Genomic DNA, 17,444 nt, shown 5'->3' with positions numbered 1-17,444 from the left:
CAATACCAACCCCTGAGGAATGCTGCTCATCACTGGTGTTCACTTGGACATTGAGCCGTTGACCGTAACTCTTTGAGTGCGACCATCCAGGCAATTCCTTATCCACCGAGTGGTCCATCCGTCAAGTCCATGTCTCTCCAATTTAGAGACAAGGATGTAGTGTGGGACAGTGTCAAATGCTTTGCACAAGTCCGGGTAGATGACATCAGTCGCTCTTCCCCTATCCAGCAGTGCTGTAACCCTGTCGTAAAAGGCCACCAAATTTTTCAGGCAAATTTCTGTAAGTTAATAACTAGTTGCACAGGAATATGTAATAGTTGTGACAAGACTAATCACTCCCCCCTCTTCAGGCTCTAGCAATTCAAGAATGCTCCACAGAGAAAAGTTCCTTGTGATGATATGCTCTCCAAAAGCACAGTCAACATGCTGCAAGGCCAGAACACAGCTGGAGAGAAAAAGTACAGAATACCTCATTCTGTCTTTTCCTGTTCATTTTCAGTTAGTAAAGTCAAACATAAATCATGATGTTAAAACTGTAAGCATAAACCTCAAATACAGAGAAGTCTGTCTCTGCAGTTTTCATCTGACCCTAGTCATCTTCTTTCTCATGCTGGCATGCTCGTATTAAATACTAAATACGAGTATGCCAGCATGCCATTTACTACTCCAGTACTAAATAAATGTCATGTATCATTTTAAACTGGTAAAATTTTGCAGCCATTTTGTACCTTTGGAAAGGATTGTATATTAGAAACCAATAGCAAATTAAATCCTTTGGGACCACTGGTTTATGTAGATCTTGTTGCTCACAGATTTTTACAGATTTCATAGGGGTTTTGTTTGTTTGGTTGGTTGGTTTTAGCTGAGCTCCTTCAATTGGGAAAAGAAAGAGAGACATTATCTCACATATTATTCCCCTGATCTCTGTGAAATCTCATGCTATTCTTTCTCTGTACTCAAAGTGGGATTGGGTCTACACTAAAGCAGAGGCAAAAGTATGTCCAAATAATTCTTAGCCCAATTTCTTTGGGCATCTTTCTTCTTCTCTAACAAGACATGGTCCAACCTCAGCCAAACCATTTTATTTTCTGAAAACAGATGCGCTGAAAATCCGTCTTTTTGGGTGCTGTAACAGATGCTATTCTGCTTTCCAGCATCTCTTTAAATTCTGCTCATGGATGACCCATACTTCATTTGTGCTTGATTTTCATTGAATTTATCCTGAATATTGTAATAAAGCTCACTAGTGTTCAGTAAATTAAATTGAATTGAAATCCAGCCACATAAACTGTTAACATGCAATGAGACAGTTATTTAGGGCTCATCTCTGCTGAGAGGTCAACACATTCAAGACTAGAATAATTTATATGTTGAATATTTGGCAGCAGCTCCCTCAGTGCAAAACAGTTGCTCTGCTGGGATACTGAATTCCTCCAAAAGAGTTCATGAGGTCTGAAATATGTATTTCTGGTCAAAATTCCCTGAAATGGGTCCTGGATTAAACATACATTACAGATTAAGTGGTCTCTCCTGCCAAAACTAGCATATCAATGCTAAATTTATTTCATACAGCAGACACTGGCTTTTCTTGAATAAATAATGTATACAAGATATGTAGTTGCTTTAGCAAGTTAGGCACTCTGTGACTACCCCAAACTTCATTTGTCTTTCAACTAATGCGGTGCTCAAAATGCAAAATCATTGTGCACAGACATTCTCTGTAATTTGCGAGATTTCTGGCAGGACTTTCTTTTCCAGTGCAATGGACAAACAGACTATGAATCTCCATGTGCTGTTTTTTTTTCAGTGAACATGATCATAGTACGTATTCATATGAGTCAGGGATACATGCTGACCTCCATTAAGCGCTGTATACCTCAGATAATTTTTCTGGCTGCAGCTGATCTGAATTTGAGAGGCCAAATAAGCTTATGGAAACAGTGGTATTCAGTGGTTTCCAAACGAAATAGAAAGCATGTCTCCACCGGAGTTTTCAGTTCAGTCATGTTCCACTTAAACAGAAAGCTTAGATGCTTTGCTTCATTTTATTAACATGTATTATTTAGATTATGATACACCTGGGATGATTTTCTGAATGTATACAACAATACAGTCAATGCCTAGGGTAGTTTTTAACCAAAACGAGGGAAAACAGAGGAAAGAGTACAATGTAAAAGCAAAGTAGTCAGCAGTCAGTTTTAATAAGAGTTATGTTTACCACAGCTGTGGAATAATTTAGAATTTATTCTGTATGATTCTGAAATGTCTACATTTGTATGTTAGGAAAAATGCATTTCCCAAAACTTTTTTTTTTTCCCTTTTTTGAAAAACGGTTTTAAAAATAGCTGGAACATTTTAGATATTCGTTTTTCTGATTAAAAAAAAATGCACCAGAGCATCATAAGTAGGATGTATATGAAAGGACATATGAAAATTAATTGACTGCTTCAAAGAATTCTAGTAGCTTCAGTTTAAATTTTTTAGACCAGATCTGTTTCTCTGAGGAACAGATTTACAGAGATGTATGAATAAGACAAGAATAAATGGGCTCAAATAGCAGCAAAAGAGATTGGGGGAAATACAGGATTAGAGTCAGGGGTCAATTTTTCTAGAGATTCATAAAGTACCAGAGTTCTGAGGGGGGTTATGATCTAATTCTTTTTATGGTTTTTTTTAAAGTTTGTCAGGAAAGTACAATGCAAGAGTCTGGAGCAGGTAGATTCCTGAGAGCCCTTTAGGTTCTACATCTTTATAGTTCCGAGTCTGCAGACTTCTTTGAAAAATATTTTTAGTTGATGATTCTCTCAGCACTATTTTTTGCAAGCTATATTTTAAGTCTGCTTTCCCAAAGGAATATTTTTGGTTTGTTATTGTTGTCTTGAATAGGCTGTGTTTTCTAAGGGTTCATTCAACTTCAGTGAACCTATTTTTGAAACTTGAAGTGTAAGTTCTATATGTATTTAACTCTCAGCAGAGCTAGGTGCATCTCTGATGGTTAACACTAAAATTTTGCCGTTGTTTCAGGTAATTATTATCTTAAATTTTTAACTTGACACTTCTACTACCTTTGCAACAATATGAAGTAATGATTTGGGAATAGGACAGATTTCAAAGATTCATGCACAGAACAAGTTTCACCAATATAAGTCATCAGAATGAGGAATGACTCCCTGCAAATTGTGCAGTTTTTCAAAATGTCTCTGAATTTATTCTGGATCATTGAAAATTGTCGTCATGTGAAAGGAAAAAAAAACCCAGTCTGCTAACCTTCCCTGTGTGCAGAACTTCTTTGATTATAGGAATAGCTCAAAAGCTCTCGTATGTAGTTAATTACCAGGCTGTAGTATGCCAAATGTTTGGTTCTTTTACTGTACACTTGATTATTTTTTTAATGAGAAGCTGTGAAATGCCTAATATTGTTGACTTTTCAAAGCCATTATTACTAAGCAACTGCTAAGTACAGTAATTAACATCTCATTGAAAAGAAGGATCAGCATTATTCTGACATCACAAACAATATTGTTAGAGCTAGCATGTAAATATTTAGCTTAGGAGCGTATCATCATACTCGTGGACTCGGTAGACTTTTTTTCCTATGATTCACAGGTTACCAGTTATAGGGTCTATAACATAGTTTTAAAAGGCATTCTGGGTACTTCCTGAGTATTGCATCGAATAGGTCTTCGGTATTTTCCCTACATTTATCAGAACAAGGCATTCCATTATTTTTACAGAGGCTAGCACTTTGGTTAAATCAATTAATAAGCCAAAAAGCTACATCCTGGGCTTTCTTTTGTAGCATTTTATCCTGTGCTTACTCTAGTCTTACTTAACTAACATGTTGTAAGACCACCTAGCAAGGACACAATGTAAATGGATCTGTGAAAACACATGTGATGGAAGTTCAGTTCTTCCTGTAGTCAAAACCATCATACTATATCTGCATGTATGTTTTTTTGAAAACAGGGAGAAACTTCCTATATTGACATGACAAAACTATGAAAAAGGTCATGGTGGAAAGCCACAGCAAAGATATTTGTTGGGGTGTCATTGGTAATGTACTGAAGATGGTACACACAGCCATAGTTGAGCATAGACAGTAGAATAGAATCCTAATATTGAATGGGTAGAACATCACATGCAGTTCATAGTAATATGTTATTCACTGAGGAGTGAATGTATGTTTCTGTATTTTGATAAATTCAAAGAGGATGCTTTGTCTTACTGTACAGTATTTCTAATCCATCCATTGCTTGGCAGTGTAGAAAAGATTACATTGATGTTTCACTTTGACAGTGAGATACTGGATAGGAAGAGATGGTTAATGTGTCACATTGATAAAGAACTGGTCTGAGATCGCTGTTACTTGACACACAATTAAATTGTCAAAATACAGTAATCTATGGCTCAACTACGAGGTAGTCTCTACTGCAATAACAGTTCAGAATAGGAACTGGAAAAGCAGAGGCAAACTTCCTCCTTGTAATTTGATGTTCATATTTCAAGTGGTTAGTGCTGGGGACAAAGGAGAACAATGAGAACTTTGTCCAAAAGAGGAAACTACAGAATGGCACATGCTGTTAGTGATTGGCAATGACAACAGAGAATAGTGCAAAGATACAAAACAGCAAGAGAAGATGAAGAAAAATTATACTGAAAAGTGCTGCAAACAATGAGATGAAAATACTGCTTCAAAAATAAAGTCACACAAAACTCTGCCAGCATGGAAATAGGCAAGCCCACAGGCCATGGCAGGCAGATTGCAAAACAGGCATCAAAAAGTCCCAGTTTAGGTTTGTAGGGTTTCTAGAGATATAACCATGGGAAAAATCCTGAGCCTCGTTCTATTGCTGGGAGGTGGAAGACATGTAATGGGATACTGTGGGGATCCTATGGAGGGTTTGGATGGACGTGTACCATAGCTCAGCTCTGCAGGATCCTTTCACTGAGGAAGCAGTGGAGCCGACTTTGTGGAGAAGGCAGATATCAGGAAACAGAAGCAAACTCATCTTGCCATCTTCCTACGGGCTGCCTTCCTCATATGCAGCAAGACTGAAAAGACGTGGTGGACTCTGCTCCAGCCATCAGTACTGCTGCATTACATTTCTGTGGAAGAGCTCTCTACTGGCAATGACCTCTGCTCCCATGGGACCTTTCATGTTTTCAACAGATGAGGAGAAAATACGGGCTCTCTTACTCAACGGTATCTGTAATGCTAGCAGTGCTAATAATGGTAGCAAAAAGTCTCATGGAAGAAGCTTGATCTTTCTTTGTTTTATGACAGTCTATCCTTTAAACCTGGCAGACTTAGGCCATTCAGAGCCCTGAAATGACCATACCATATCTATGGATGCCTGCTCTCTTTTATTGCTGTCTCCCTTTTAATTACCGTAACTCTCATGTAGTGTTTTCATTCTTTGTTGTTTTTTATTCCTGAGGAATAGACACATTCTCACAGTCATCTACCCCTTACCTCTACTTTCTCATGTAAACTGCACAAAACAGAGCTATGGTTGCCTACCAGACTAGTTTATCCACAATAAAGTAAAGGATTTACGCAGATCCTAGTGTCATCTTTGTGGTGGAAAATAATATAGGGATTGACCATCAATGAAAAAACTGATGAGTTATTCAGAGAAAGCAATAGGAACCACAAAAGAAATAAATACCTAACTGTAGTAATGCTTGTCCAGCATCCCACTTGTTTTTTGCTTGTTTCAACAAGTGAGCTGTGTTAAATGTCATATTTCATATTGGTTTACATTTCTGAACTCCCTGGAACATTTGGAGCTCACTTCATCATATATTACCAGTGAATATAAAAGCAAAGCAAATATTATCTGGCCTCATAGAAATTCTTATAAGATATTAAAATGAAAGAGCAACACTCTTTTGCCACATTTAAAGATTAATATGTAAACAAATTTCAGTGTCTTGTTTGTTCTCTGTGTCTCCACTGGGTCTGTCTTATCTCCCGAAATAGGATAGGGGGATCATTAGGGGCAGTCAACATGGCTTCACCAAGGGGGAGTCATGCTTAACCAACTTGATAGCCTTTTATGAGGACGTAACCCGGTGGATAGATGATGGTAAAGCTGTGGATGTGGTCTATCTTGATTTCAGTAAAGCGTTTGACACGGTCTCCCACAGCATCCTCACAGCTAAACTGAGGAAGTGTGGTCTGGATGATCGGGTAGTGAGGTGGACTGTGAATTGGCTGAAGGAAAGAAGCCAGAGAGTGGTGGTCAATGGGACAGAGTCCAGTTGGAGGTCTGTGTCTAGCGGAGTCCCTCAAGGGTCGGTACTGGGACCAGTTCTATTCAATGTATTCATTAATGACTTGGATGAGGGAATAGAGTGCACTGTCAGCAAGTTCGCTGATGACACAAAACTGGGAGGAGTGGCTGACACACCGGAAGGCTGTGCAGCCATTCAGAGAGACCTGGACAGGCTGGAGAGTTGGGCGGGGAGAAATTTAATGAAATATAACAAGGGCAAGTGTAGAGTCCTGCATCTGGGCAAGAACAACCCCATGTACCAGTACAAGTTGGGGACAGACCTGTTGGAGACCAGCGTAGGGGAAAGCGACCTGGGGGTCCTAGTGGACAGCAGGATGACCATGAGCGAGCAGTGTGCCCTTGTGGCCAAGAAGGCCAATGGCATCCTAGGGTGTATTAGAAGGGGTGTGGTTAGCAGGTCGAGAGAGGTTCTCCTCCCCCTCTACTCTGCCTTGGTGAGGCTGCATCTGGAATATTGTGTCCAGTTCTGGGCCCCTCAGTTCAAGAAGGACAGGGAACTGCTAGAGAGAGTCCAGCGCAGAGCCACGAAGATGATTAAGGGGGTGGAACATCTCCCTTATGAGGAGAGGCTGAGGGAGCTGGGTCTCTTTAGCTTGGAGAAGAGGAGACTGAGGGGTGACCTCATTAATGTTTATAAATATGTAAAGGGCAAGCGTCATGAGGATGGAGCCAGGCTCTTCTCAGTGACATCCCTTGACAGGACAAGGGGCAATGGGTGCAAGCTGGAACACAGGAGGTTCCACATAAATATGAGGAAAAACTTCTTTACGGTGAGGGTGACCGAACACTGGAACAGGCTGCCCAGAGAGGTTGTGGAGTCTCCTTCTCTGGAGACATTCAAAACCCGCCTGGACGCGTTCCTGTGTGATATGGTCTAGGTAATCCTGCTCTGGCAGGGGGATTGGACTAGATGATCTTTCGAGGCCCCTTCCAATCCCTAACATTCTGTGATTCTGTGAAATTTCCATGCCATTTTGGAAGGTTACCAGCTCACACAGAAACATGTTCACCTTACAGACCCAAATGGAGAAGGTATAAGTCAAGACCTAATCTTTCCAGTGCAGCAAATCTCAATTTAAATAAAAGCAGCTTTCAAAAAGCATAGAGTGATGAGGACTAAAGAACCAATAGAATTACTAATATGTTTAAAAAGAAGTCATATTTTTTGTATGCAAATGACTACTTTATAAAGAAAAATATTCCCCAGACACCAAACAGTGTCATAATAGAGGAAGGAAGTCGTAATACAGGTATTTATATTGCATAAAGATAGGAGAGAGGGAGAGAATTTAGATAACAAGAAGAATTTCCCGCCTATTAATTTAAGAGTAGCTCTGCTGAGTTTAGCAATGTTGAAAGTCTCCAAGTCTTGGTGCTCAATGCACAGAAATCTTCTGATCATTTAAATAGCAAATGTCAGTGCTTTATGTCTCTCTGGACTGTTGCACTAATGTTCTTCAAACCTATGCTGTAAAGACCATACATGCAACTGAACTAGTTGGGACTGTCTGCTGAGACTGCTAATCCATGTGTTTGTTTCTGTACAGTTATTAACATAAAAGGGCCACCTGTCCTTGTCAGCTGGTTTAAAAAAAACATTAACAATCATTAGCAAACATCAATTAACAATAGTCAATGTAATGAGATAAACATTACTATTGAATATATGATTGGTATAAGTTATTTGTAAGATTTTTTTTCACCATGAGGAAAATGGTACAATCCCCCTTGATTCTTCAGGCACCCTAATGCACCCTTCAATGAATTTCTGTAATAAGATTGCTTAGCACCACCCTCCTACCAAAGCAAAACTCTTAGCAAAAGTAAGACACTGATGTTTGAACCTACAATGAGCTTTGCTTAGGCACATGGATTTGTTTGTATCAGTTTAATACATGGTAGAGTTCTGCAGGAAAGAAATTAAGAGACATTGTCAAATTGTTTGGAAGAAACTTGTTGGGCTCCTTAATAGTGCTCCAAGTAGGTTACTTGGACAGAGCTGGAAACGGAGTAGATCTTTCAGCTTGCTTTATATCCTTTATATATGTTGGTTAGCTTTGTATAAAAAAAAAAAATTGAACTTGTCACTCTTTTCTTCTGTCATTTGTCTTAATAAAAGCTTCTGGACAAAGTAGAAGCTCACCCTTTGGAGCAGAAACACACCCTAACAGCACACTAGTGCTTAAGTCAGACTGTAAAGTTCAGTAGACGTTGGCTTCACGTTTCCTGGAGAAGAGAAGGCTCTGGGGAGACCTTATAGCAGCCTTCCAGTACCTGAAGGGGGCCTACAGGAAAGCGGGAGAGGGGCTTTTCACAAGGGCATGTAGTGATAGGACAAGGGGTAACAGTTTTAAACTGAAAGAGGGTAGATTTAGATTAGATCTTAGGAAGAAATTCTTTACTGTGAGGGTGGTGAGACACTGGAACAGGCTGCCCAGAGAAGCTGTGGCTGCCCCTCCCTGGCAGTGTTTAAGGCCAGATTGGATGGGACTTTGAGCAACCTGGTCTAGTGGAAAGGTGTCCCTGCCCATGGCAGGGGGTTGGAACTAGATGATCTTTAAGGTCCCTTCCAATCCAAACCATTCTATGATTCTATGATTCTATGATTCCCTAACTTTTTGTTTCTGTTTTGTTTTGTGGTTGTTAGGTTTTTTTTTAAGCAGAACTATGAAAGATGTTGTCTTGCTCCAATCTCTCAAGCTTTTTTTCAGAGACATATGAGCTAGGCTTTCCTGTGACTTTTTAGTGTTGATTGGCATAAGAGTCTCTTGTTGTCTGCAGTGAGCTACTAATGAACCAACAAGGGATTAGGAGAAAAAGTCTGGCGAACATCCACATGCTACATCAGCTGAAGTGGATGAACTCTTCTGTCAGTCTCTTATTTTGAGGCTGTAGATAAATTTTCTAATCATATTTATGATAACTTAATACAATGTTCACAGCTAAAGTCTGCAGGAAGCTTGACAGTTTTTCCATTAATATGCAGCAAAAAAGTTAGCAAAAAGCAGAATGTATTTCTAATTATTAATGAGATTTCTAATTATTAATGATGTGCCTTCTCCTTTGCTATCTGGATGAAAATTTTACCACATTGTGTCATAAAATTCTCACCTTCTGTCCATAGATATGGGTTCAAAAATGTCACCATCCATATGCTGTTATCACAGAAACTTTGTAGCACAGGGAGGACAGATGTAGTAATATTTTAGAATATTAAAGGCTGTATTGGAGCCAGCAACATTTCTTATGAATAAAGTCTAAGTTATGAATAAGCAAGGATAACAATATTGCTTGTGTGTGTTAACAGCTCAGTATTCTCTAAAAGTCAACAGTGACTAGGTATGGCAGTAGTATGTTAGTGCTGGCCTTGAAGGTGATGGCAAATATTTTGTATATGATGAAGTGGATCCATTAGAAATGTAAAGGGAAGGCTGAGACAGATGGAGTCTTAAGCTAGAATGATGATCTTTACAGTAGTATCCTGAGTGGATACAGAGGAGCAAGGCAGCACTTGACAAAGACAGAAAAGAGGGTCACAGTAGTTGAGGAGCAAAATCATGAAAGTCTGAATTCAAAGTTTAGTTGTCTGACAGGGAAAAAACACTGAATCTTAGAGCTGTTGCACTGAAGGCATTAGATATACCCTAGATTTGAAAGTATAAAGGGAGAAATAAGTAAGACGTGATACCCAGGTTAAAGGGGTGCTGGACTGACATGGCTAGGAAAGTTTCAGTGAAACTATTTGTGTCATGAGCATTAGCTCACACGCTTACACCTTGGCAGAATAACAGAGTCTCTTAATACTGAATGTAATGGAGGTGTGGGTCATGTTGTACTAGCAGGCCTGATGACGTATGGTGAAATAAGCTGCTGGACGCACACTGCCACCTGTGGCATCGCACAGCTGTGTGAGGCGTTTGAGGCCATGTGTCATTCAGAGAAAATTAAATCAAATATCATAAAACACCATCCCTTGACATGCTGTGACTATCTCAAAATTTTAAATTAAGCTTCTTGCATTAGTTCTTCATTGCTGAAGATGCACAGGAGTTTTACAAATGACAGTTAATAACTCTCTTGTAATTCTATGTTACAGGACTTTCTCTGTAGTTTGGAAAATGATCGATATGTTCCATCAAGTGCAAACACTTGAAAAATCACTAAGTTTCTTAGGAGAAAAATCCTTTCTAATAAATAGGTAGCACAAACAAATCATGAGAACAGTTGAGCTTCATCTGTGGACTTACAACAGCCAGGTATTTTTCAGCTTCGGTTTCCACAGAGAGTTTAAAACATAGTTGTCTGATATTTTTAAGACATTGAAATTTTTGAAGATTTTTTTCTTTTTAATGAGGTTTAAGGACCTCCAGTAAAGATGGAGTTATCAGAATGGTGTTTATCCGTGTGATGAGAAAATTTCTGTCTTCTAATGACATATAGTTCATGGTCACAGTTAGTATGATATCTGCATCAGTTTCCAGAAATACGCACTACCAGATTCAGGGAGCCATAATTTCACTGTATGGAAAGGGATAAACTTGAAATATAATTCCATTTTAAGGGGTCCAGAATACCCACATAATATTCGGAAGACTATTTAGAATAACTGACATATTGACAGGTTTTGTGCTCCTTCTGATGTTTATAGCAACCCAAAACTTCTGAAGAGCGGTTATATTATCCAGATCTTCAGGTATACTTTTCAGCTGGGACTACGTCTCAGTTGGCTGGCGAGGATGTTTTATGTCAGAGTCTTTGAAAAGCCTGCTTATGAATATTGTAGTACATAACTTTTTCTATTTTAATCAGTTCTGCAAAAGCACCGCATTTATGCGTTGCCATCTAAGTATGCGCCAAGTGTGAAGAGCCAGAACTTTGGCTTCATGAAAAAAACTTAAAAAACACTGGACACATTTCGGGATGTAAACTCAGATAAAAGCTGTGAAAAGGTAGAAATAAGGCACTGTGATGTCAGATTGCTGTACTCTTTTTTTTTTTTTTTTTACCAGTGCTTAATCTGAGAAGGACCCTATGGAAAGCAAGCCACGTTGGCTCAAGGCCTAGAGGAAAGTTGCAAGGTGTGGGCCATTATAAGATCTAACATTCATAATGGCTGAATGCATCATAACATTTTGCATCTTTTCTTTGGATTAATTAAACATTTACTAAGAAAGAGAGTTAAATTAAAACTGAAAGAGAAAATTCTGTGTCTTTTTGCTGATTTTGCTCAGTGATTTGATGAGCTAGAAGATTTACCAGGTTTTATGGGTTTTTTTTAAATTTACATTTGTTTTATTTTATTCTCTTAATTTCTTATGCTAGTAGTAAGTTTAAGAGAGAGAAAAAGGGAGACTAAAGTGTAGTAACAGTTGGCTGCTGAGATAATAAAATATTTGCACGTATGACACATGAAGATTTTCTGACCCATTTTCTCCTTTAGAAAGAAGGAGTGTTTTACCCCCTTTTAAGATTAAAAAGTATACATTTCTTTTAAATAGCTATAAAGAATAAATATTTTAATGTTTTTATTGGATGTTGAAATATTTATTCAAGCTGTTCCTATTAAAGATAGGAAAAAAATATTTTTTATCTTTGTAATAAGTTGCAGGGACATAACTTCTAAAGCAATCCGTAGGTTGCTCTAGCTTTGCACCATGATTTTTATCCTCATCATATGCATGCTTAAAAATATTATTTAGGTTGTTCTCAGTCAAAATCAATAAATTGTAGCTTCTATTAGAGGTTCTGTTCTTGGACTTTATGTATGACATGGGACTCCCACTGGTGCTATTCCATTTCAGCTTTCTCTTGCTGTGCATAGATGTCCTGTTTGCACCCAGCTCTGCCAGTTAGTTCCACCATTAACTACCCCCCTGCCAATGATAGCCTTCCCCAAAATCTGTTAGTGCAGCAGTGCATGTCTGCATGCCAGTTTGCTTTATGCAAAGTCATTAGGGTTAGCTCAGATCACAAATCTGAACTTTTTAAAGAAATTCAACTGATTTTCATTTGTGCAGGCCAGGCTCCCATAAACTATTTCAACAGGTGGCAAGGAATATCAGAGGATAGTAATCATCCTCATGGAAGCCAGGATGAAAACCTGGGAGTGGCTTAACGGCATCCAGATGAATATGAGCATATAAGAAAAGGAAATGTAAGGAAGAAGTATAACCATTGCTGGGACTCCATCTGTAGACCGGCTCATCACTTCTCAGTCTAAATTGATTGAGTCTTTTTTTAACATTAACGTTTCATGATATATAACATTAAGCAACAGCAGTAAGATTAACGGTATCAAGGATCTTAGTCATAGTAATGTAAATAGAGTCATCGTATTGTGGTTTAGAGCTCCATCACAGGATGAGAAGTGACTATTTAGATATGTCCCTAGCTCAAAATATAGCCAGTGACAACAGTTTAATATATTTACTCTCATGATAAAAACTAAGAACCCGCAAAATGCTTTGATGAAAGAGACAGCATCTATAACACTTTCTATGCTGAAACCTTTTATCTGCAGTTATACATAAGAAAAACACAGCTACATGCTCTTGTGTATAAAACACCTATATGGCATGGTAATTTCTGCATTATCTTTTCTCCCATTCCTATTTGCTACATCCTTACTTGTAGACCTTTTCCAAGTTTAATTCCACAATATTGAGTAGTTAGACAAGAGAGAAAATTGGGTTTCGGTATTTGCAAGTATGTTAGCTACATTCTTCCTGTCATGTTTTGATAAAACTATATGGGTAAATGAAGATCACTTTCTTTTTTTTAATGGAAGGCAAAGAAGAAACCAACAGGCCACTTCACTGGTTTTGGCAAGGTACTTGGAGAGAGAAATAATTATGTTATGCAGTTTGTAACTCTACCTGTCAACAGAGCAAATCCATTTTTAAGCAAGTAGGAACGCGAGGATCAGAGGTAGCTTTGTGCTATTTTGTGTTCCTGCAAGAGAAGCATCTTTTGTAAGGTTTTATAAAGTTTTGCTAAAAAAGCAATGACCTAATGAGGGAAGATATATTTAACTGCATATTAGATTACCTGTATGTCTATCAAAAGGAGGAAAAAAAAGGAGATTCTCATGGCTGGTTCACAGCACTTGAGAAACCTGAGTTTAGTCACAGCTTTCTTGCAAGGTCCTAGCCTTCCCTTGAGATTATTATTCTTACTGTGCTTTTGCATCCATCTGTAAAACTGGAGTAATACTAATTCCTTCCTTTCTTCTGTACTTCTCTGCTGTGCCTTGGAAGAAGAGTCAGAATGAGCCATAGGTGCAGTAGACCTACACCTCTGGGGAAAACTGTTTACTTTGCCCGTACTTGAGGAGGCAGATCCCAGAGAGCAGATCTCCATTTGCGTATTTGTCTAGTCACTGCCAGCCATGGGGTCCACGAGGCAATGGCAGCCACCTCCTTTGCAGAACCACCACTGCAGGCTCTGCTTTCCAGTTTTCTGCTCTCAGCTCTGAGTAAGTGTGACTGTCACAAAAGTAGTAAATATTGGTTCTTTTAAAAAAGTATTTTCATTTTAACCTTTTCAGCAGACTAATACTAATGAAAGCTATTAATGAAAATTAATATGTTAGTGCAGGTGGCAATGTTGCATTTACCCAAACACAACTTGTATCAGCCTTTTGGGTAAAGGCATACAGATAGCAGACGTTATGTTGCTGATGATGATAAATTAGGGTGTGATGTTAAATTAGCCCATTTTAGTCCCACATTGAAGGAGAGCTGGACCTGCTGTCCTTAAAGCCATTGATAAGATGGCTTAGAGGGGAAAGATATTTAGCCTTGTTTAGCCTTGTTTGGAACAAAGATTAAGTGAGAGAAAGAAGAATGTAAGGAGAAAGTTTGGAGCAAATAAAGGCAAAGATACCCAAGGAAAAGCGGCCTGCAGAAATGAAATGAATACACTATATACACACCTTAGGTTTTCTAAGTCTAAGCAGCTTCAGGGAGCCCAATCCTGACCAAAAAGCACAGAACAGTGACATGTGAACATTATGCTGTATGGATTAATCTATGGACTGTAGGAAAAAAGGTACCTATATTATATGTTAGGCTCCTTACTCCTACTTCATTCCACTGTTTTCAGTAATAACACCCATCATAATGCAAGTATACCTGGGGGACTTATAAGTTGCTGCCAGTTCTCACATGACACAACGATTTTTTTTGAATCTTATCCAAGGAAAGAAGAAAACTGAGCCCTTGGCGGTAATTGATTCCAAGGGTGTGGGGGACAGGACTCTACCAGACAGGATTACATTTGTTGCAATTGTTCCCCTGCTCATTTTTGCTGCAATAGAGGCACTTTTCTTCTAATGTAAATTCCTTCTTAGATGCTAAATTATTAAGGGATTTAAAGAGCAAATCCTTAACCATGAATAGCATTGTGCGCTGCACGTGACAATGCCAGTGTTGCAACCTGTTGTAGATAGGCCAGTGGCTGTTACTGGCGTAAGATACCAGTTCAGTCCTGTGGTTAGTATTCATGTCTTTCACTGCTAGTATTTTCCATGGAAAATACTTTGTTTAGCAAATATTAGTGAAGTGAGAAACCATCAAAAATAATGAGCTTACTTTTCCTTCTTCACAATCTGTTCTTTTCAATTTTTGTTTTCCAAATAAGCCCACATACTTAACAAGCCTTAGAGAATCTGAGCCAGCATATTTGTTTTATTTTTCTTTATTACAAAAAAACCTGATTCTTAATGCACTGCTATGTATAGAACGCTGTGTATTACTTGCCACATGTGACTGTCTGCATCTCATAGCACCGAGGGAGCTTTTTTACCCGGAGAAACTGACGGAGAAGTTGGCAAGTCACACCCTGTCCAACCCTTGCCGCCGGCACCGTTAGAGAAAGCCACAACTCGAGGAGGTGTGGGGTGACTCTCGCACCCTGCCGAACGGCACCGATTTCACCCCGAACCCTCCGCCGGCCGCTCGCAGCATCCTCCCCGCCGCTGCCAGGCCCGGGCAGTCCCCCGGCGCACAGCGCGCCCCCGGCCCCCGTTTCCCGGGCAACGCGCTCTCCCACCGACGCTGCCCCCGCGGCGCGGCGCGGCCCGGGGAGCGGCCGCGGCTCCTGCTCGGGGAGCGGCCGCGGCTCCTGCCCAGCGCCGCCGCCGCTCCCGGCGCCGCGTTTCTCCCGGGTGTCCTTGGGGGTTTCCTGGGGCGGCCGGCCCCTCGGTTCCCGCACGGCTGCTGGCGGAGCCGGGTCACCCCGGCGGGCCGGAGCTGATCCGCCTGCCTCTGCTCGGGCAGAGAGGATGCGCTCCCTGCCGCTCCCCTCCCGCTCGCCCCCTTCCCTCGCAGGAGCCTTCTGCGCCTAGTTTAATGGCTTTGCAAAGAAAGCCAGGCAGAAGAGCACTTTTCTCGGTGGCGGTGGTCAGACCATGACCTAACTCATCATGAACTTGGAAGGGCTTGAAATGATAGCAGTTTTGATCGTGATTGTGCTTTTTGTGAAAGTGTTGGAACAGTTTGGGCTCATTGAAGCAGGTTTAGAAGGTAAGGGAGCGCTTTTCAGTGGCTTGTCATTTCTCTGTTCTGGTTATTCTCTTGTGGCGAGATAAGGGGCACCTGTAAACTGGATGTAAGACACTCCCTGAGTCACCTCGAGAGCAACGTGCACATCAGTGGCTGTGTGTTGTTATTAAAGTTGCAGTGATTTTCTTTCGCAGGAAGAATAAACTGGTATCCTGAATACTGCAAGTATAAACTTAGATATTAAACAGAGATAAATGTCTTAAAATCTCTCCTATTCCTGTTTTAAATCTGTAAATTTAAAGTAGTAGGGGTCAACACCGATTTCATGTTAACATGCAAATACAGTCATATTGCCTTAAAATTGTCTTGTAATCTATTCAAAATTGTTTTGTAATGTATTCATGTTAACATCATCTGTACTGGGATTGTTATAATACCAAGAGATATATTTTATAGTATTTAAAAACCTGTTGAATATTTAATTTACTGTTTACACTTTTAAATATGCTTGAGGAAGTAGAACTACAATACTCAGATTCAAAATAAGCAACTTTAACATTCACTTAGGGCAATCAAGTGCAAGTTTTATTGCTTGATGCTTTGTTTATCTTAGATCACCTCCTTTCTTCTTAGCAATATCGTTTGTGTATAAAGCAGTAAAAATGAAAAATAAGCAGCTTACTTTATTTTAAATGTGCTTTTTATTTGTGAAAGCTGATGGAATATTGATTATTTTTACCTTTTTTCTGAAAGCGCTGTTATTCTTACCATATGAGGAGTTAGTCTAAAAAAACACTGATTGCAGCATGGTTGATAATGTAATGATATTCATTGCGTCCCAGGGTTTTGTTAGGTTCCAGGCTGAAACCGTCGGTTTCTCAAATATTGAAGAAATATTGTATTCTCAGATCTTCCTGTAAGCTAGCATTTGAGTACAGTGTGTATACTTATGCCTATGAAAAAGGGAACTTTGTTGACTGAGAGATTGTGGTTTCATGTGTTAACGAGTGAGAATATAACCAAAATTTGCTCCTATGGAAAGGTCTAAAGTAATCCTGTTTATGTAACCCTTTCAAGAAATGCGTCTTCAAGTGATTTTAAATAAGGAAGTTCACTCAACTGTTTCTCTCTCTGTGTTGCTGTCTTGTGTGGACTTGCTAGTATTGATTACAGGACCTGAAAACCCTTCAGGGACTCACAAAAATGTGTTATCAAGTGCATTTTTATAAAGAATTTTATGTATCCATTAGAGTGCATTATATTGAGTTTAAATGACAACAGAGAGATTCCCTTCAAATGTGTGAACTTCCTCTTTTCTTTTGTTATGTGTTCAATTGTAAATAGAAATGTCAATCAACTTGAGAAATGTTACGGTAAAAGTTATCTCCAGCATTAGAGGCTGCAGAGATTCAGAAAAAAAGGCAGCATTTCCTTTTTAGGTTGGTCGTCAGGTTTCTGTGTGCTCTGTCGTGTCTGATTGTCACATCTGGTTGGGTTCCCTGGCAAAATTCAGCACTTGATTGTTGTCTGTACTTTTTTTAATGACTGGGGAAGGTGATAATGGAAAGAAAATGAAAAATATAGTGAAGCTTCCTGTAAGTGATTGTAAGATTTCTGTAAGAAATAAGTTTCTCGTGCAGTT

General features: G+C 39.4%; 1 protein-coding gene across 2 annotated transcripts in view; it reads left to right on the top strand.

The window, feature by feature from the left end:
* KCNIP4 (potassium voltage-gated channel interacting protein 4) overlaps nucleotides 1-17,444 on the top strand; it is a 395,018-nt gene that overhangs the window by 119,460 nt on the left and 258,114 nt on the right. The window contains exon 1 of one of the 2 annotated variants that reach the window (XM_068403235.1): nucleotides 15,724-15,823. The exons of the other annotated variant lie outside the window; for it this stretch is intronic. Within the exon in view, the coding sequence (XP_068259336.1) occupies nucleotides 15,724-15,823 (100 nt within the window). Of the gene's footprint in view, nucleotides 1-15,723; nucleotides 15,824-17,444 lie in introns of those variants that run through there. 2 annotated transcript variants of the gene reach the window in all.

The sequence above is a fragment of the Nyctibius grandis genome, chromosome 6 (assembly GCF_013368605.1).
Source record: "Nyctibius grandis isolate bNycGra1 chromosome 6, bNycGra1.pri, whole genome shotgun sequence".
Lineage (NCBI taxonomy): Eukaryota > Metazoa > Chordata > Aves > Nyctibiiformes > Nyctibiidae > Nyctibius > Nyctibius grandis.
The sequence above is the reverse complement of the archived record's forward strand: the minus strand, read 5'-3'. Positions and strand labels throughout refer to the sequence as shown.